Below are 21408 nucleotides of genomic sequence, written 5' to 3' on the forward strand. Positions count from 1 at the left end.
ACTCTCAGCAGCTTGTATAAAAGTTCCCATTGCTTCATGTCTTCACCAAAACTTCGTAATGTCTATCTTTTGCAGGTTAGTCATTCTAGTGATATCTATATCTATCTGATACAGCTATATAGTGATAATGTTATGTGGATTATTTTGCAGTTTTCTGAAGAATAAAGATTTTAAATACCTTTGCATATATTTTGTTGTCGTTCCGATTTGTTTTGCCATCTGGATATCCTCTTTTGTGAACTACCTGCCTGTTTCAAGACTTTTTGCCCATTTTTTAAATGGGGAATTTGTCTTGTCTTACTGATATGTTGCAATTCTTATTTTGTTAAATATATGAGTTCTTAGTCAGATCTTTCTACTTAAAACATCTTATAGCTTGTGACTTACTTTCCTTTTTTTAATAGTGTCTTTTGAAAAAGTGTTCTTAATTTCATTGAAGCCTAATTTGCTGATATTTTTTCTTTTATGGTTAGTGCTTTTTGTGTCCTGTTTATAAATATTTTCCTACTTCCTGGTACTCAAGACTTAAAATATAGTAATATTAAACATTATAGTCTCCAATATGGCTGACATTTTCATAAATATGATAAACTTTACATCATACTGCATGCATATTTATTAGCTATAGAGGTCATCAATTTTTAGTCATGTAAACCTGATCTAATCTCTCAGATATAATATGATTTGTTACTTGAATTCCTTATATGTTGCTACTGCTTTTTCTTATGAAAATGTAAAACCCAATACTTAATCTGAAGTGCTAAAACTTGGATATATGCATGTTCTCACTTATAATATAAGTAGGAGCTGGATGATGAGAACACAAGGACACAAAGGGGAAGAACAGATACTGGGGGCTACTTGAGGATGGAGGGTGGAAAGACGAAGAGGATCAGAGAAAATAACTACTGGGTACTAGGCTTAGTATCTGGGTGATGAAATAATCTGTACAACAAACCCCCATGACACGACCTTACCTATATAATAAATCTGCACATGTACCCCTGAACCTAAAATGAAAGTTAAAAAACAAAACAAAACTTGGAAATACACATTTTGCTAAATATGTTCAAAGACGTAATAAATAATTGAAAACCACTTGTTTAAAGAGAAAAAAAAAGAGGCCAGGCACGGTGGCTCACGCCTGTAATCCCAGCATTTTGGGAGGCCGAGGCAGGCGGATCACGAGGTCAGGAGATGGAGACCATCCTGGCTAACACGGTGAAACCCTGTCTCTACTAAAAATACAAAAAATTAGCTGGACGTGGTGCCAGGCGCCTGTAGTCCCAGCTACTCGGGAGGCTGAGGCAGGAGAATGGCGTGAACCCGGGAGGCGGAGCTTGCAGTGAGCCGAGATGGCGCCACTGCAGTCCGGCCTGGGCGACAGAGTGAAACTCAGTCTCAAAAAAAAAAAAAAAAAAAAAAAAGAAATGCATGGTTAATGTATTACAAAGCTGTGTCATTTAGTATTTGTTATTCTAAGATCTCACGTACACACACACAACACGCAGATATACACTGGGAGACAAATTTTCTTTCTTTCTTTCTTTCTTTATTCGAGGCAGAATCTTACTCTGTCACCTAGGCTGGAGTGCACTGGCGCGATCTCGGCAAACTCTGCCTCACGGGTTCAAGTGATTCTCCTGCCCCAGCCTCCCGAGTAGCTGGAATTATAGGTGGACATCACCATGCCTGGCTGATTTTTGTATTTTTAGTGGAGATGGGGTTTCACCATGTTGACCAGGCTGGTCTCCAACTCTTGGATTCCAGTGATCTCCCCACATTGACCTCCCAAAGAGCTGGGATTACAGGTGTGAGCCACCGTACTGGGCCTAAAGCACTACTTTAAATTCTTCATGGGTTTTCTTTTCACATTTAAAAAATGTTTACCCAGGAAATTTAGGACAAATAGAGAAATGTTAAGAGAACAATGTTAACTCCCTCCTGCCCTTCAATTGGCTTTTACCATTTATCAACATTTTTCTAGTCTTATTCATCAGTTTCCTCATACACAATTATTTTTTCTAGAGTATTTTAAAGAAAATTCTGGATGTTTTATCTGTAAATATTTTATGAACCTCTAACATTAAAACTTTTTAAATACAACTATTGTCACATCCAACAAAATTAACAATGATTTATTAAATTATCTAATAACTAGTCTATACTAAAATGTCTTATTTATTGCAGAGTTGTCTTTTTATAGTTGGTTTGTTCAAATCAGAATTCAAGTCCTCATAATTGATTCTTGAGGCTCTTAAGCCTTTTCTATCAGAAGAATTAGAGCTTTCTGACTTGGTAAAGTTAATGCACATGAGTATTCTTGATATATGGAGATGGACAAAATTTCTCTTTTTTTCTTTTCTCTTTACTTTGAATAGGCGTACTAAACATGTATGTACACACACACACTACATTAAAAAATGCTTTGAAATAGTATACCCAAGGTAATTATTTTATTATTATGTGTTAAGTTTCTCTTAGATCACTTAAGTAAAATGTGCCTATTTGGCAAATTTGTTTTCTGGAATATTTCAGATGACTCTTGATTGCCATTGAACACTTGTATCAAAATTATATGTATATAAAACAAATAATATTTGTTTTCCTGAAGCTTGGTAGTTTGTGATATCAAATTTTTATATTAAAAATTATATATAACATTCAAGCTAATGCAAGTTTATAATTCTGTAATGGCATAATTAAGATGCAATGACAACATCATAAACCACAAAATTCCTCTTGTCATAATCTTCCTTTTTGGAAAGCGGACTTAACATACTGTGTTTTAATTTCAGTTTGTATAAGAGTTAGAATAAATCTCCAGAACGTGTGTCTCTGTTATGTGTTTATCCCTTGAATATTCATACCTGTAGATATTAAATGAAAATTATAAAATCTATTCTTATGACTATTTTTTCCTTTTTTAAACCAATTTCTCATTTATACCAAAAATTTAATTATTCTGATAAGATTTCTAATAGGCATTTCTTCAGTTTCATATCGAAGAATAAAAAATATATAGCTTTTTTTTCTTTTTTTTTTTTTTTTGAGGCAGAGTCTCGCTGTGTTGCCCAGGCTGGAGTGCAATGGCATGATCTCGGCTCACTGCAACCTCTACCTTCTGGGTTCAAGCAATTCTCCCGCCTCAGCCTCCCTAGTAGCTGGGATTACAAACACCTGCCATCATACCTGGCTAATTTTTGTATTTTTATAGAGACAGGGTTTCACCATGTTGCTCAGGCTGGTCTTGAACTCCTGACCTCAGATGACTCACTTGCCTCGGCCTCCCAAAGTGTTGGGATTACCGGCGTGAGCCACAGGGCCCAGCCTATAGCATGCTTTTTAATTATTGGATTTACAGCTATGATTCCCTCCCCATATACGTATTTTTCTAGTTTTCATATTTTGTGATGTAGCCTTGTACGTTATTAAACATAAATACATATAAGCATTACTATGCATTAAGTCACAGTAAAAAGGCAAAAACATCATTTCAAATAGAATAATTGTTTCATGGTAGATTACACGTGACAAACAACATTTACATATTTCTCAGATTTCATCTTCACAGTTCTGGTAATTAGATAGGCAGATACTTAATCTGTATTTTGTAGATGAGAACTGGCCTCAAAGATGTTGAGTTTTTGCCCAAAGTAATATCAGTCACTCTGGACCTGCGCCTGGATTTTCTTTGTCCCAGTCCAGTTGTCATTTCATTAAACTATTATTATTGATGCAGTTGATATATTTTCTTTTCAATAATGCTTAAAACTATATTTTGGTCTTTAGTTAATTCTTGGCTAATCAGTTGTAATTTTTCTGCTTTAGTCATTGGAAACCTTTCTGATACGTTTTCAAAATGTACTTTCTTGAAACTGAGCTTCTAGCATTGTTAATATCAGTTAAGCAAATTACAAGTGATTCACTTAAGTAATGAGAGAAAATTCAAGCATGCATTTTGTTACACAATAAAGGCAGAAAAGGAGTATATGAAGATTCTCTGAAATCTTCTGCTACTGAAATTCATCAAACGTGATTTTTCTTACATATATAAGTTAATATGAAATATGAATGACATTTTTAACAAGAGAAGTAGAACACATTAATCTCCATAATTCCTAACAGCATTTAATTTTTGTGGATATTTTTGTTCTTTTTTCTAGTGGCTTTTCATGGCCTACCACTGAAAATCAAGAAAGAACCCCATAGTCCATGTTCAGAAATCGGCTCTGCCTGCAGTCAAGAACAGCCCTTTAAATTCAGCTATGGAGAAAAGTGCCTGTACAATGTCAGGTAAAGCCACCAGTTGTATGTATGCAGTATAGTGGTTCTTATCAAATCAAAAGGTCCAGAACAATATGAAATCTCAAGTCATATTTTATGAGTTACAACTTTATTATGTAACAAGCTAATTAGGTAATGCATTTAGCAGAACTCTAAAGAACCATTTACCATCCAATCAGACACTTTGGATTCATTTTAAAGCAGTAATTTTTATCGAGATCATTAGTTGCTTTTCTACTGTAGTGATGCATCTTGGGTTTGAAAAAGGGGTTTTACTTGGCACAAGCAGCTTTTGAAAGTTCCCATTAGAATGAATGCATTATACACTTTAGATAGAGAGTTTGTAGAAAAAAAAAGAAACATTTGGCAGGTCTAAGCAGTACATTAGTTATATGTCAGGCTTTGCAGATGATCTATAAGATGAGTTCATGGACAATTGCAATAAAACTGGAATTTCATAAGGCTTAGCAGAGGCTATTATCTATTAAAAAGCTGGTTGTTCTTCTGATGATAATAAAGGGTGGTGCAGTAAAAGTACATTGTTCATTTATTAGAAAATTTGATCACATATATGTTCATTAAAAACCCTTCAAAGTAAATTGCATGATGCTACTTTTCATATTGGCCTTTAATTGCATAAAGAAAAAGTTGGCTGTCTCTACCGAGTATTATCACTCTCAATTACAGTAGAAACTTAGTTCTTAAAAGAAGTTAGTTTGGAAACTTACACAAATTATTCCAAATATTCGTACTGTTTTATAATTTATATCAATTCAGATTCATCGTACATTATGACCCAAAGGGGTCTTCTATTAAATATTTCCTCAGATATTTATTGCATACACTGTTTATGTCCAAGATATGTAAGATTCTAGAAACATAGGCCAGATGCGGTGGCTCATGCCTTTAATCCCAGCACTTTGGGAGGCAGAGCGGGTCGGATCACCTGAGGTCGGGAGTTCAAGACCAGCCTGACCAATATGGAGAAACTAAAAATACAAAATTAGCCGGGCATGGTGGTGCATGCCTGTAATCCCAGCTACTCTGGAGGCTGAGACAGGAGAATCGCTTGAACCTGGGAGGTGGAGGTTGCTGTGAGCCGAGATCACACCATTGCACTCCAGCCTGGGCAACAAGAGCAAGATTCTGTCTCAAAAATAAAAGAGAAACATAGACTTGTGTCATTATGGCAGCTGACCAATGCTCAGATATTTTATTACCATTTGTTCTTGCAAACTTGTCTTTTATATTTGCTTTTCTAAGAGGTTCACCAGAGCCTGAAATTATGAGCTAGCTCAGTTGAAACTGCAAAGTTTTATAAAAAAGGTCTCTTGTAGAAGCTAACTATTAAAGCATACTGAGTTCAGATAAGGCAGTATTGATCGATCTGAGTTTTATTTTATAGTTTAGTTTTGTTTTTGCATTTTCTCCTTACAAGTACTGTGTATCCACAGCATAATTATTTAACATATTGAGGAATTTCTAGTCAATGCCAGTTAGATATAGAATTGTCATTGCCTTTCAGCATTAATCAGAATTGTGACTGTGAAATCATCACTGTTTTATATGCCATATCTGACATCCACAAATCAATAATAAAGGAATTGCCTGAATATTTTGTGTTTCTTTTGGGGGATGAAAAATCCCCACAGCGATATATGGTATATGCGATAAATTCTGGTACTTCCATCTCTATACAGAAAATATTATTGAGTACAGCATTTCATGGGGGAATAGTATCATTTTTTTCTTCATTCATGAGAATGAGTTAGGTGAACCATTTCACAAAAGAAGTGGGTTTTTCTTCAGAAATACTGGTAAAGAACATAGGTGGAACCAAACATGCAATTCATTATATGAACGCTGTTGACTTTGCTTTAAAGCAAGAGCAGCCTTGTGCAGCATATATTCCTTTACTGCTTGTAAAAGATTTTTGCAGCTGGATATAATTCCGTTGCATTGCTGGAGCAACAGAATAAGTCATTACATAATTTAATTCAAAAAGAATTATTTCTTTCTAAAGAAAAAAAGTGTACTGATGATTGCTTTTTATTTTATTTTACTTACTTTTTTTGAGACAGGGTCTCACTCGGTCAGCCAGGCTGGAGTGCAGTGGCGCAATCTGGGCTCACTGCATCCTCTGCCTCCCGAGTTCAAGCGATCCTCTCACCTCAGTCTCATGAATATCTGAGCCTACAGACATGCATCACCATGCCTAGCTAATTTTTTGTATTTTTAGTAGAGACAGGGTTTCACCATGTTGCTCAGGCTGGTCTTAAACTCCTGTGCTTAAGCGATCCTCCCACCTCAGCCTCCCAAAGTGCTAGGATCACCGGCATGAGCCACTGCGCCCAGCAAAATGAAATACAGCATTCTAACTTAGAAATGTCCTGTTGTTAAAAAAAATTTAAGAAAATTTAGTTTTAGTAAAATATTTTATAGATGACAAAAATTAGTTAAATCACATTCCTGAAAGTTACACATAGGAAAGCAATTTAAAATCATAATATAAAATCAAACTTACCCATTTTATTCTTTTGTAACTGTGAGTGTTTAGAAGTTAGACTATAATAGGATTTTATTCCTAATAACATTATTTTGTACTTATTCTCTAAGAAAGTTTAAATATATCTGACATTTTAATTTACCTCATTAATCTTCATTATCCCATGTGAGGAAGTTAATGCCAAGCATCATTTATTTAATATAATAAAAGGAAAATAAAGTAAAAGCATTGCCTTCTTAAAATCCCACCACAAACAAAAGCAAGCCAGGTATAGTCTCTACCTTATTAAGCTGATGTTAGTTCTTGTTTTAAAATCTTACATAATATAAAAGAAGAATATAATATCAGAAGTATTTAATGATTTAGGAAAGATCTATCAAACTTTCTCAAATAGATATATCAAGAATAGATGGAAAAAATACCACTGCTTTTTTGGACGTAATTTCCCTATACTAAGTTGTTTGTATATGCATTAAAAATACACATTTAATATTTGTTCTGTTACAATGTTTTGCATTAATTATCCTATTTTCTGTTTAAGGGTGTTGTGATTTTGAAGTTTATCTGTTCTGGATTTCAACAACAACAGCAACAACAAAGTTTTCATTTCCATTTGACTTAAGTCTAAAATATCTTTTCTTCCTTTGGATTAGAAACTTTTTAAAAAAATTGCTCCAAAGAAAGAAATGTTCTCTTTTCTTTTGTCCCCTGGGTAGTGCCTATGATCAGAAGCCACAAGTGGGAATGAGGCCCTCCAACCCCCCCACACCATCCAGCACGCCAGTGTCCCCACTGCATCATGCATCTCCAAACTCAACTCATACACCGAAACCTGACCGGGCCTTCCCAGCTCACCTCCCTCCATCGCAGTCCATACCAGATAGCAGCTACCCCATGGACCACAGGTAACCTGCAGATACCAGTTTTCTAGAAACTGTTTTTTGCATTCTTGGAAAAAATTTCTATTAACAATTCTGAAGGCCTAGAGTAGATTTAAGGTGAGCCTATTATTTTTGCACATCTGTGCAAAATATTTTTAGAAAGAGCTCACTCTGTCTATACTTATAATTTGTGGAGAAAGTCATTTATAAACATTCCTTTTATAAACATTTAAATTGGTTGCTAAAATGGAAAATTAATCTATCTACTGACATTTGAGCATTTCCCTTTCGCTTTGCTTGAATTAAATTGCTTCACTTAAACTTTAAATCAGATCATCCCATTTTTATGAGCATATGTGTGTACTTGTTCTGTAAAGTTAGGAGACTAATTTTAGTAGGTAGCTTATGGAATTAGGTTTTTTACCTTATATTGAATGGTTCAGCTGTACATAGTTTTGCAGAATATAACTTATTTGATTAAAACTGTTGACCATCTTTTCCAGGTGATGAATATTTCATATCAGTAGACGCATGACTCTGGACACTGAGAATATACAATTAAAGAGATAGAGACTCAATTAGTATTACTTAGAAAGGAGCAAGGCAAGAAACATAGCGTAGATCTAAGGAGAATACTGCGTTAGGTAATTCTTGACTCCTTGAGATTAAGAAATTCATATTTAAATAAAACATTAAATAAAACCTGTAGAGGTTCTGAGATGTACTACTTTAATATACAGCTTAAAATCCAGGTTGCTTATATACAGCATCTCTCCTTCTTTATCTCTTCTGCCTTGTGCTTCTATATGCAGTGGTGTGCTGGTAAATGTTTAGCAACAGCCTGCATGAGAGAAAAACGAAACGCCCTCATCAGTAGCTTTTGCTGGGTCTGTGATGTACATATTGCTTTCATGGCCCACTATGAGCCATCACTGTGACAACCCTGAATGCCGAGTTGCAAAGATGCAATAGCACAGCGTAACGTAGTATTTCTAGCATACGGATACGGGAGACATAAGTAACCTCAGGTGTATAATTGGTAGATTATACTTAGAAAGTGGTGAGTTTTGCATTTTTATCTTTTGTTTTTAACATATTTTTTGATTGTGAAGTTATATAATTTAACTCTTAATAGTGGCTGTGTTTAAGAACTGGCTCAAAAAATTCCTGCAAGTTTGACAATAAGTCAGTGCAAACTGGCTCTGAGACACCATTGTAAAAGTTAACTCAGCAAAAGGAATCTTCTAGATCAGCAGAGGAAAGCAGATGACGTGCCACTGGCAAATTTCTGAAAATAAGGGAGCACTCAAATCTGCTTTTTATAGGTTTTTTCATGGGACTCAATCTCAAATTCAGAAACTCATTTTGCTGTAAAGGGCATAAGATGAAAGCGTTCTTTACAATGTGATACAAAGCCTTGTCTTTTTCCACCCTTGTTTCCATCACTAAGTCCTCTTGTGGGGTAGTTATTAAATGCTTCCTATTATCTTTTTCTTCTCACCCCGTAGCCTTGAGACTTTGTCAGAGTGCAATGGTATGTGCATCTGTGTAAACAGTTTTGTAAATACAGATGAAAGAATTCTTATTGCAGGGTGGGCCATTAAACAGATGCACATTGTGCAGAGCTAAAAGGGAACAAAAAAGTATGAACAAACAAAGTTTTATTTTCTCCACTACTGGTGACTTCTCGGAGTTCTTGATAACTGAATCTCACTCTTCTGATCAGTGCCAGAATTATAGATTTTATAATTTGCTTTTTGTGCAAACTAGTTATTTCTTAGGGAAGGTGACTGCTGAATAAGCAGTGTGCCTGGTTTTAGGTGACCTAACTTGAAATGTTTTAGCCAAATCCATTTTAGTTTCTCTACTTGAAGTCAAATATTTGAGACTGAGAACAGCCGGCCCGGAACTCCAAGAGGGAAGCTCAGGGTCTTTTCCCACTGACCCCTGACTGAGTTTTGAGGACAGTACCAGCTGGCCAGTCCCAGGAAAATCTCTAAAGCCGTATGTTTCTGAGGAGGATTTCTTAGAGGGCTCTGGCCAACAAATGACAGTCCCTCAGTTATAAATGGCAAATTTGCTCTGGGAACAGATCCTTTCCCCAAAACACCCCCTCCAGCCAGGCACCCCACTTCACTCTGGGAACGCTTTACGGCCAACTGGCCTGCACCCTGCTTCCTTTCCTCAGCCTCACTCTGCTCCTCGGGCGAGCCCTTTGGCACTTTTTCCTGAACCCACTGTGCAGGAGCCCTGTCTCTCTTTCTCAGTGTTTCCACCACTTACACCCTGTTTTTCTTTATCTGGGAGTTCATCAGCATGTTCTCCTTATCTGTTAACTCCTTACCAGAAGCTTCTTGAATCACTTTCTCTTTACCATTGGTCAATGGCTCCTAAGAATTGCACCAAAACCTTGCAACTTCCTGAGAAGCATGCGTGTTTGATATATACATGTTCCCCAGCAACTTCCAACTGGAATCAGGTCGACTCGTAAAAACAAATGGCTTGATTCCTTACAAAGCTTTCAGTTACAAGTATTATTAACTTCCTTTTAAGGCTTCACAAGTGAGCCAGTTTCTTATTTTAACTTCAAGTTACAATTTTCTGATTCACTCCTTGACAGTTCTTAATGATAATTTCTGTTTCTTTTTTTGGCTAATGAAATAAGCAAGAGAAGGGAAATGAATGCAGTGCCAGTCAGCCTAACTGCTCTGCAATATCCGAGTTTCTAAGTTTATTTTCTGCAGGTGTAGGTGGAATTTCAGTGCTTTCCATGACCACCAGTGAGCCTAGAGTTAAATCACAGGATGGAGTGTTCTTAGAAATGCTAAAGCAATCGCTTTGCCATTCTTTAGCTTTTACCTTATTTTCATTTAACATTACCAAAATTAAATGCTAACTTTCCAAATTAAAGTCTCAGGAATGCTTTTAGTGGGGGGGGGGGGGGGGTTAATAGGCTTATATTTGCTCATAGAAATGTTTTATAGGTTATTTTTAAGCACTCCTGGGGCATTTTTAGAGCACTTTTAAATCTTTAATTAATCCACATCTTTGTGGTGGGTCAATGATATTATGGATGAGAAACACAGAACAGAACGATTATGTGATTAGCCAATCGTTATAAAGTATAACCAAGAACAAAGACGCGGAGGACTCATTTCTAGCCTTCTGCTGAGGCCTCAGAACTTCCTCATGTCCTAACAGCGGGACTTGCCCCAAACCTATACAACATTATATGTTATTTTCACCTTTGGAGATCAGCTGTGCATTTATGCTTATTTTTATCAACTTGATACTGTATTTGAATCTATTGGAAGCCAATATGGTCTGCATTGCTGTTTGACAGTAAAGAGGTAGTCTTTTTAAAACTAGCTTGGGTTTGAGTCCTTATAATACCCAGTTTTGTTTCTTACTAGAATGCAATGTTAATTAGGACGTTGTTTAGGAATTGAAAGTCCTGCTGATTTGAGAAAAGAGTCATTCCTCTCTTGCTTCCTCAGCAATGGATGGTAATGGAAGGAAAACCAATAAGTAGGTTTTTGCTTGGTTGGTTTTTTGTTTATTGATCAGTTTGGTAACAGAATTAAAAGATAGAGGATGCAGTTTGAGATCAGACTCTATTTCCCTCCCCCCCTTTTTTTTCTGGTATATAATCATTTAACACTCTTCTGTGTGGAAATTATCAGTGATCCAATTGATTTAGAACTAGGCATTTTAGCCATTAATCATTGTGTGTGTGTGTGTGTGTGTGTGTGTGTGTGTAAAATCCTCAAAGTTGTTCATTGCTCTCCAATCCTTACTCAAAGTACATCTTTAATTCATATACTGCAACAGTGCTGCAAGAGACTGATTAGAAAAGGAATATAAGTCATATGATTAAAAAACGTAGAGCTACTAATCCAGGAAAGAAAAATGTAATGCTTGTTAAAGATTTACACTTCAGGTCAGCTGGTATCATGTTCATTCACTAAGAAATGAAAAACCGTATCCGTATTTTAAAGAATGTTCCATGTTACCATTTCATCTGAAACACACTCTCTTATTCCCTAGATTTCGCCGCCAGCTTTCTGAACCCTGTAACTCCTTTCCTCCTTTGCCGACAATGCCAAGGGAAGGACGTCCTATGTACCAACGCCAGATGTCTGAGCCAAACATCCCCTTCCCACCACAAGGCTTTAAGCAGGAGTACCACGACCCAGTGTATGAACACAACACCATGGTTGGCAGTGCGGCCAGCCAAAGCTTTCCCCCTCCTCTGATGATTAAACAGGAACCCAGAGATTTTGCATATGACTCAGGTAGGCCTGTGCTCTGCGCAAATTACATTCAGGGCACTTTTTCACCTCCCTTGTCACATTGGTTAGTGTTGGTATCAGACTAGGTTGCTCCTGACCATTTTTTAATAAGATCTTTCAGATTTTGTCCCTTCATTGAAACTTCATCTACGTGTAAAGGTTTGGACTATCAGGTCATTTTGACATGAGGTGATGGTTGAAATAGTGTCTGGAAACAAAACCAGTTTAAAGAAAAATACGCTTTACAGAATTATGCAGTCTCAGCTCGAGAGGGACATTGCAATTTTTTTTCTTAATTCTGCACTTTTTTTCTTCTTATTTTGCTACTACAGTGCTATTTAATAAAAATGTTTACAGAAAGTAATATTCTTCTGAACTAGGTCACATATTGCTTATAACATTTAAAAAAAAATTACTGGGGTCCTGGTGCGGTGGCTCACGCCTGTAATCCCAGCACTTTGGGAGGCTGAGACCGGTGGATCACGAGGTAAGGAGATTAAGGCCACCCTGGCTAACATGGAGAAACCCCGTCTCTACTAAAAGTACAAAAAATTAGCCAGGCATGGTGGCATGTGCCTGTAGTCCCAGCTACTCAGGAGGCTGAGGCAAGAGAATCGCTTGAACCCGGGAGGCAGAGGTTGCAGTGAGCCGAGATCGCACCACTATACTCCAGCCTGGGTGACAGAGAGAGACTCCGTCTCAAAAATCTTAAAAAAAAAAAAAAAAAAAATTATTGGTGGCAAAGATTCTAAGTGTTCGTAAGTAAGAATTCTTACATATTAAGAGGGGAATAACAGATTATTCATAGAATTTAGCTTTGTCTCTGTGAGCTAGAAAGTAGTACAAAGCAGCGTGTCAAGTGGGGGAGAGGAGTTTCCTGAAAGGAGGGAGGGTTTAAAATCTTTTCCAGTCTGGTGGTTCATGCCTGTAATCCCAGCACTTTGGGAGGCCGAGGTGGGCGGATTACGAGGTCAGCAGATTGAGACCATCCTGGCTAACACGGTGAAACCCTGTCTCTACTAAAAATACAAAAAATTAACTGGGCACGGTGGCAGGTGCCTGTAGTCCCAGCTGCTTGGTAGGCTGAGGCAGGAAAGTTGCTTGAACCCAGGAGGTGGAGGTTGCAGTGAGCCGAGATTGTGCCACTGCACTCCAGCCTGGGTGACAGAGTAAGACTCCGTCTCAAAAAAAAAAATTTCTTTTCCAAATAGTGTCACCAACTTTGCCAATATTTGAACCTTGAGGCTTTAAAAGAATTACTTAACTCTGCTGAGTTTTTCCTTCTATAATCTGCCAAATCAGGACATCTGTTTTTAACACATCTCAGGTATTTTGAAAAATAATCTATGAAATAAAAGCTAATGTTTATAAGGTTACCATGTACCTGTAAAATATTGTTAACATTATTGTATCTGTGGTCAATAGATGGTTGTGGATGTGGAAATATTTGAGAACAGTTTCCTTTTGTCTGGATATAAAGTTTGGGCATTCTTTATGAAGGGAGTATTGCTTCCTCTGCTGAGTTTTTCTATCATCAGTCTACTTGAGTAAAGAAAACTATCTCCAGGTCTTGAGTTACCAGTTTGCATATAAGATTACCTGCTTGATAATGAACTGCCCTTAAGGCTCTGCAAAAGAGAGCCCTGTGACTTAGAAGTCTCCCTCTGGTCATCCTTCTATACTGGCCAATAAGTTCAAAGGATGAAGGGAATTGGCCCCCTTGAGGCATGCCTCAACTTCTAGAAAGCATGCAAGCTCTCCAAAACCTGTGAATTCTCTGCCCAAGTGGCCTTGAGTCTACTTCCAGAGCCTGAGCAAGTTCATCCCAGGCCCTGTTTTCTGAAAGCAGAGCACATTGCTCCTATATATAGTCTAGGTTCAAGGGTGGCTAAAGGGCAGTTGTTCGTGAAGGCATGAGGATGGATCTTGATGTGTGAAACTCTCACAGTGTGGCCCAATATTGAGCTCAAGGATAGGGAGAGAGATAAAAAGTGGGGTGTGTCAGGATCTGAAGACTGGGTACTAGCTCTCTCCATACCATACTCTTCCAGGCTCATTTTAGAGATTTCCTCAACTACTAAACTTGACATGGCTGTGAGGTTGTTATGGTATACAGTTGCAAAGATGAGAAGACACCTTATTTATCAGTTTGCTTGGCTGATTTATAATTTAAGAAATTTTAACAGATTGTATAAGAGTCTTTATTTGAATTTTTGCCCCAGGGACTGTAATTTGGGGAGTATCTTGAAATTCCCATTGTGGTTTCAGTTTAGAACCTTTTGTATCGTCCACTGGTGTCTCTAATTAAGAACGCTGCAATACAGTGGGCTTTATTATAAATAGTACACATTTATCTCTGTAAATTTCAAATCCTGTTAATTGATATTATCCTTATCCCCCAAAACACATTTTAATTTGTTGTAGTTTTTAAAATTCATCATGATTTCAAGAAACTTTATGTGGAAATCATATAAATTATCTCAAATAATCATTCCAAAGAACATGTATAGCATAGCACTTAAAATATTTCTTTTTGTGCTCTAGAAATGAATTTTTTTTGAGACGGAGTCCCGCTCTGTCGCCCAGGCTTGAGTGCAGTGGTACGTTCTCAGCTCACTGCAACCTCCGCCTCCCAGGTCCAAGCAATTCTCCTGCCTCAGCCTCCCGAGTAACTGGGATTACAGGCGCCCACCACCACGCCCAGCTGATTTTTGTGGTTTTAGTAGAGACGGGGTTTCACCATGTTGGCCAGGCTGGTCTCAAACTCCTGACCTCAGGTGATCTGGCCGCCTTGGCCTCCCAAAGTGCTGGGATTACTGGTGTGAGCCACCATGACCTGCCTAGAAATGTTTTTATATGTATGATACCAAAAAGAGCAACATTGAAACTCTTCTTTTTTTTTTTTTTTTTTTGAGATGGAGTCTCGCTCTGTTGCCAGGCTGGAGTGCAGTGGCATGATCTCGGCTCACCGCAACCTCCGCCTCCCAGGTTCAAGCGATTCTCTTGCCTCAGCCTCTGGAGTAGCTGAGATTACAGGCATGCACCACCATGCCCAGCTAATTTTGTATTTTTAGTAGAGACAGGGTTTCTCCATGTTGGTCAGGCTGGTCTCAATCTCTTGACCTACTGATCTGCCCGCCTCGGCCTGCCAAAGTGCTGGGATTACAGGCGTGGGCCACTATGCCCAGCCTGAAACTGTTTTCTTGATTCTGTGATTGCTCCATGTATATCTTCTCCCCATATTTATATTGTATATACAGTTATATGTAGTGTGGTATTGAGAATGTACAACTTTTCTTAAGAAGATGTGAACCTAATGGAAAAGAGATTTTAAAATTCTAATAAGGGTGAAATATAGCATCTTGTGCTGTAAGAATTACATTCATACATAATATGGACTTCAGAGCCAGTCACTATTTGACCCTCAAAAGCACAGACTGAGTCATATATAATCTTCAAAACATAGTCCAGCATCGTTTGTCGAAGGTATGTATGGCATCTCTTTTGTAAGTATGCCATGTCTTGCAGATTACTTGTAAAATTCTTACCTAAAAAGCTATTAATTTTATATTGCATTCTCCTCTTTAAATTATATTTAAAATTACCAAAGTTGTATACCACCTTTGAGCTCTAATTTCAATATTGCCAGTAGGATACAGTTGTGTTTTGCTTGAATAGTTAAATGGTAAAATTATATCTTTCCGACCGGATTTAAAATAAATATAGTAACCCCATAACCAGGGCCTATGAAAAGTTAATCTGTGGGTATCAAAATGTATTTGATTCGCCACGATATTGCTGCAGTTACGTTGACACATATGTATATGTCATACATTGCAATCAACAAATATGATCCGTAGATATTTTGTTTGGTTGTCATTAATTTTTTCATCCTTGCTGAAAGTACGCTTAATAACCTTTGAGGAAATCTAATGCATTTATCACTGAATCAGTGATTTCTTTTTTCACCTATTGGTGTTGAACAAATAGCACATTAGGAAGCACATAGATTTATATGTGGTTTAAAAACAATGTAAAAAGCATTTTCTTTATTTGTATTTGTATTTTGAGATGGAGTTTCATTCTGTCGCCCAGGCTGGAGTACAGTGGTGTGATTTCAGCTCACTGCAACCTCCGCATCCCACGTTCAAGCAGTTCTCCTGCCTCAGCCTCCCGAGTAGCTGGGACTACAGGCGTGTGCCACCACGCCCAGCTGATTTTTCTGTGTTTTTAATTAGAGATAGGGGTTCATCATGTTGGCTAGGCTGGTCTCAAACACCTGACCTCAAGTGATCCGCCAGCCTCAGCCTCCCAAAGTGCTGGGATTACAGGCATGAGCCACTGTGCCCTGCCGTAAAAAGCATTTTCTAAGTCAGTTAACTCAGCATCTATGATCCAAAGGCTATTCTTACGGAGGACCTTTAGAACTCTTTATTGCTTAATTCTATACACTATAAATGTTGTGAAAATAAAAGAAGCCTCGTAAGGGGAAAAGGTAGCTTATGATTGTGCTGTAATAAAGCCTGACATTAATTATGACATGGGAAATGGAAGGTCTATTAGTTATAATTATAATTACAGGAATGCAATTTCAACTGCCTAATATTTAAGATAAAAAATGCAAAATACTATGTTAGTAGAGTATACATTTTTATTCAGGAGAAAAGAAAAAAACTTTGATCAGAAGACAGTGAGGAAACAAGAAAAAGATATTTAGGGCCAATTTGATGAACCAGTACAGTATGATCATGATTGTATCATGATACTAGGTTCTAAAAGATCCAATCCAATCCATCTATTATTGTCCCTTCTCTTCTCTAGCCTATTATGCTGCATAAAGCAGTACACATTTTTTGTTGTTGTTGGTTGGTTGCTTTTTTCTAAATCCAACATGATATTTTTTTTCATGCCCTTATGGTCAAATGCCCACATAAGAAGTGTTAAATACACATTGAGTGCTTCATCTGGAGTGCCTCATGGAGATTCCCATACAAAGTATCCTATTTTCTTAGAGTCAAGACTGTTTGCCCGTTTTCATGACCACATATGAGGTTTTGCAAATTCAGAATGTCCAGTGAGGCAAATATTTTAGATGTTTATAGCAATATATTTTATTAGAGCTGAATTTGTTAGTTGGTTGGTTGATATTTTGCTTTTTTTGTTTCATTTGATTTTACTTTTTGATATCTTACAGTAGATTTTTTTAGAGGGGTAGTGGGCACGTGAAACTAAACTTTGACTTCAGAAAATATCAGCACACAATGTTCACATGTTTTGATGGGGGTAATTTCACTCTCAGGAATTTATTCTAAGAAATAGTGAAAGATGCATAGTCAATGTTTGAGAGAGACAGAGAGAAAGCAAAATATTAAAAATATATAATAGGTGAATGGTAAAGTAAGTTATGGGTACCTGTAAAAGAAATATTATGCAGCCATTAGAAGTCAGATTTTTGAAAAATATTTAATGAAATGAGACTACTGAGTTTTTGAAAGTATGCAAAGCGTAACTCATGCAAATTAAGAGCCAGTATAGAAATACCTTGGCTATATATAGGTGGTGATATTATAGGTGATATTTTGTATCTGTGAAGTATTAATATTTTATATTTCAACAATGCTTATGTGCTGCTTTCCTAATCAAACAGAATGAGTATTTAAAAAAAAAAAATCAATCCGGCCAGGCGCGGTGGCTCACGCCTGTAATCCCAGCACTTTGGGAGGGCGGGGTGGGCGGATCACGAGGTCAGGAGATCAAGACCATGGTGAAACCCCGTCTCTATTAAAAAAATACAAAAAATTAGCCGGGCGCAGTGGCGGGCGCCTGTAGTCCCAGCTACTCGGGAGGCTGAGGCGGGAGAATGGTGTGAACCTGGGAGGTGAAGCTTGCAGTGAGCCAAGACTGCGCCACTGCACTCCAGCCTGGGCAACAGAGCCAGACTCCCTCTCAAAAAAATCAATTTGTAGTTGAAGAAGAGAAGTGTCCAAACTCATCACGTCAGTCCTATAAGTGAAAACAAGTAAAGGATGTTATAGTCTTATATGTTGTAAGCGTAAATGACTTTCTATTGGTTTGTGTCTAGGACTGCCTTAGAGGAGGGAGGGAAAATAATGCCCTACTTAGTGGGATTCATGTTCACCTTGCACAGTGCTTGCAATTCTACCGTTAGGATTTTATTCCTTTGCACATTGTAGTGTGTTAAAAATCTTAACCTAGTAGTTGGTTGGAGGAGTAATGTACATTAATAAGGTGTTTTTAGCCCTTAAGACCTATTCTGTTATCCTAATTAAACAATGCTTCTCGGCCATGTGGTGGAGCAACTTAATCAGAGTAGGGAATGAAGAGAGGGAAAGAAGAACTTTCAAAGGCAAGAGGAAGATAGCTAAAATAAGAAAATAAAGGACAATGCTGCGTACTTTGAGCTTAGAGAGAGTAGGAAATAAAAGCAGAGGGTAAGGGTGAGAACTCAACATCATATGTTTGCCAAAGAAAGTGTTTTTGCATTTTTAAATTGTGTTTCTTAAGGCCACTCCTGCCGCTACTGATGAGGCCTTTTTTCAATTTGGAGGCACTTAACTCTTTGGCGGCAAATGTTGTTCGTGCGATTTTAAATTGGGAAGTTGACACAAATAAATGTTTCATAGAATTCTAAATCCTTTTATCATGAAAGCTCTTGAAGTTCACCTACTTCAAACTTCTTCTCCACACCCAAATTTTACAGATAAATATCTGAGGTTCATCCAAATGAAGTAACTTACCATCAGTTACAGATATATTGTGAAGCAGCCAAAACTAAAATTAGGATTTTCTAATTCTTAGTTTAGTGGAGAGTTCGTGATTTGTCTTTCTACATAATTGTTCAGATTAAAGGGAAATACTGAGTGTTTTTGTATGGTTTTTGAAGGCTCTTCATGATCCAGGGCATCTGCTTGAAGATGTGAGGTGTGCTTTCACTAATTTGGGAGGAGCACATTTCACTTTAAATAGTGCCCACATTTTACTCTAAATGTTAGGTGTTCACTGAAGTGAGGTAGAAAAATAGAGCAATTCAACGATATAAATGATGAAGGTGTATTCTGCTTTCTTTTAAAAAATATACCACGAGCATTCTTAAGAACTGAGATTATCAAAGAAGTGATCTTTTGTAATAGCTCTTTTGAAGAAGGCTGAAAAACAATGAGAAGAAAAAGTAGCTAATTAATGGCCCTTCCAAGCTCTAAATCCTTGATTGCATGAACTTAGAGTTTGAGTCTTCTCATTGGACCTCACTCTTTCTTTCTTAATGCCCTTGATGGTGGCTCAGTGTCAGCTGAATCCATGTTTCACATGTAAGCTTATGAGGGACTACAGGATCTCAAACAGATGTAAAGAAAGCTGTTTTTGAGGAATAGGGTGCTTTTTCCATTCTTCATTTTATTTATTTATTTATTTATTTTTTTTTTTGAGACGGAGTTTCACTCTTGTTGCCCCGGCTGGAGTACAATGGCACGATCTCAGCTCACCACAACCTCCGCGTCCCTGATTCAAATGATTCTCCTGCCTCAGCCTTCTGAGTAGCTGGGATCACAGGCGTGCGCCACCACCATGCCCGGCTAATTTTGTATTTTTAGTAGAGACGGGGTTTCTCCATGTTGGTCATGCTGGTCTCAAACTTCTGACCTTAGGTGATCCGCCCGCCTCAGCCTCCCAAAATGCTGGGATAACAGGCATGAGCCACCGTGCCCAGCCCATTCTCTTCATTTAAAATCCATCCATTATTCACCCCAACAACCCCTCCCAAGCTCCTCATATACTTCTTTATTACCCTATCAGGGCTTTGACGAAAGCCAGTAGAAAAGCCTCTAAGTTTAGAGAACGGTTATCTGTCCTTAGCATATCGAAAAATTATGTGTAGGCAGAAAAATGATGAAATAAATACTGAAAAAATATTTACCTTATGTTAAATATGTTAAAACTGGAATATGTTTAACTTTCATCTGTCAGAGCTCACAAATCTATCTGCTGTTCACATAGGCCCAAGCTGGCACTTTAATCAAGAAATGTAAATACTCTTGGGTTTCTGAAATGGCAAGAGAGGAATGTTTTTATATTGTAAATGTTATTCTATGTTTTGCTGTGTTGGTGGATACTCATCCTAATCAAATAGTAGGAAAAGTAGTGAAGTAATTCCTAATGCCTCCTGTAGTAGTAAGCATTGCTTGGGCTTCCCCTTGCAGAGTTTATAATATGGTTTGAAAGTGAAAGTTGTAGGATTAAATAATTGGTTAATGGAGCAAGAACAACATGGTTATTTTCTGCATCCATATAAAAATATAAATGTGTAGTGTTTTATAGGTTTGGAGATGACGTGTCAGGGCCTCAATCAACTGACTAAACTTGCACAAAACTTAAGAAAAAAATAACAACATTCAGAGGGCTAAAATATCCCAGTCATTTATTTCTAAACTATTACTATTGCATTTATTACTACTACTCATCTAGCAATATCTCAGAAATTGTGTCATCAGGATATTTTACCTTAAAAAACAATTTATTACTATTTACTTACAAGATAAGATACGTATTCTAGGGAAACTAATCTCATACATATTTCCCAATACACTTTTCTTTCATCCTTTCTGAACAATTGGGGCACACATAAACAACCAAAAATATTATCCAGGAAACAGAAAGTATGCAGTGATTACAAAAAGGAAAGCTGTTGAAAGACACTAATTAAAGTCAGATGGAACACAGGGAGTAGAAATAAAGGTAACTGATATTTATTTTGAATATTCAAGGCTTACTATAAACTAGCAGACTTCATTATTTCCAAAATGGAAAGCCCATGATCAATAATTTCTCCCTCTTGAACATGCTACGTGTGTGTGTCTTGTTTTGTTTTGGCTGATGTGTTTTAAAGAGATAGGGTCTTGCTGTCTTGCCCAGGTAAGTTGCTAACTCTTGGCCTCAAGCAATTCTCCCTCCTCAGCCTCACCGTGGTTGGGATTACAGGTGCATACCACCACTGTCTGATGTCACTTACTATTCAGTGTTTTCACATTGAAGAAATTATTTTATCTTAGTTATTTTTAAAAAATTGTGTTATTGCTGGGATTCTAATTAGGCAGCTAAGGAGGAAAGGAAGTAGGATAGTATTTTTCTATTCATATTCCCTTTGAAAGTATGGAATAGTCACCAAGTTGTTACGAATGTATGCCTTCTTCTCTTCTCAGCAACTACAACAGTCTATCTCAAGGCCCGCCTCCCTCTTATATAGCTATAGGAGAAGGCCTGGAATTATAAAAACCACAATATCTAAAACTCTGAACACCTAAACAAATTATTTCAATATAGATAATGCATATACTTCTCAAATCAATCTATTATGAATTTTATATCCAGCCCCTAATAATTATAAAGTTGTAATTCATGTATTACATTGATCAGACTTTAAATACAT

At 37.2% G+C, this 21408-nt stretch overlaps 1 protein-coding gene across 7 annotated transcripts in view; it reads left to right on the plus strand.

The window, feature by feature from the left end:
- The window catches only part of ETV1 (ETS variant transcription factor 1), a 96793-nt gene that overhangs the window by 47475 nt on the left and 27910 nt on the right, over positions 1-21408 (plus strand). For all 7 annotated transcript variants that reach the window (XM_054558988.2, XM_054558987.2, XM_054558986.2 and 4 more), the window contains 3 exon segments: positions 4167-4296; positions 7510-7698; positions 11722-11969. In XM_054558988.2, the coding sequence (XP_054414963.1) occupies positions 4167-4296; positions 7510-7698; positions 11722-11969 (567 nt within the window).

The sequence above is a fragment of the Pongo abelii genome, chromosome 6, assembly GCF_028885655.2.
Source record: "Pongo abelii isolate AG06213 chromosome 6, NHGRI_mPonAbe1-v2.0_pri, whole genome shotgun sequence".
Taxonomy (NCBI): Eukaryota; Metazoa; Chordata; class Mammalia; order Primates; family Hominidae; genus Pongo; species Pongo abelii.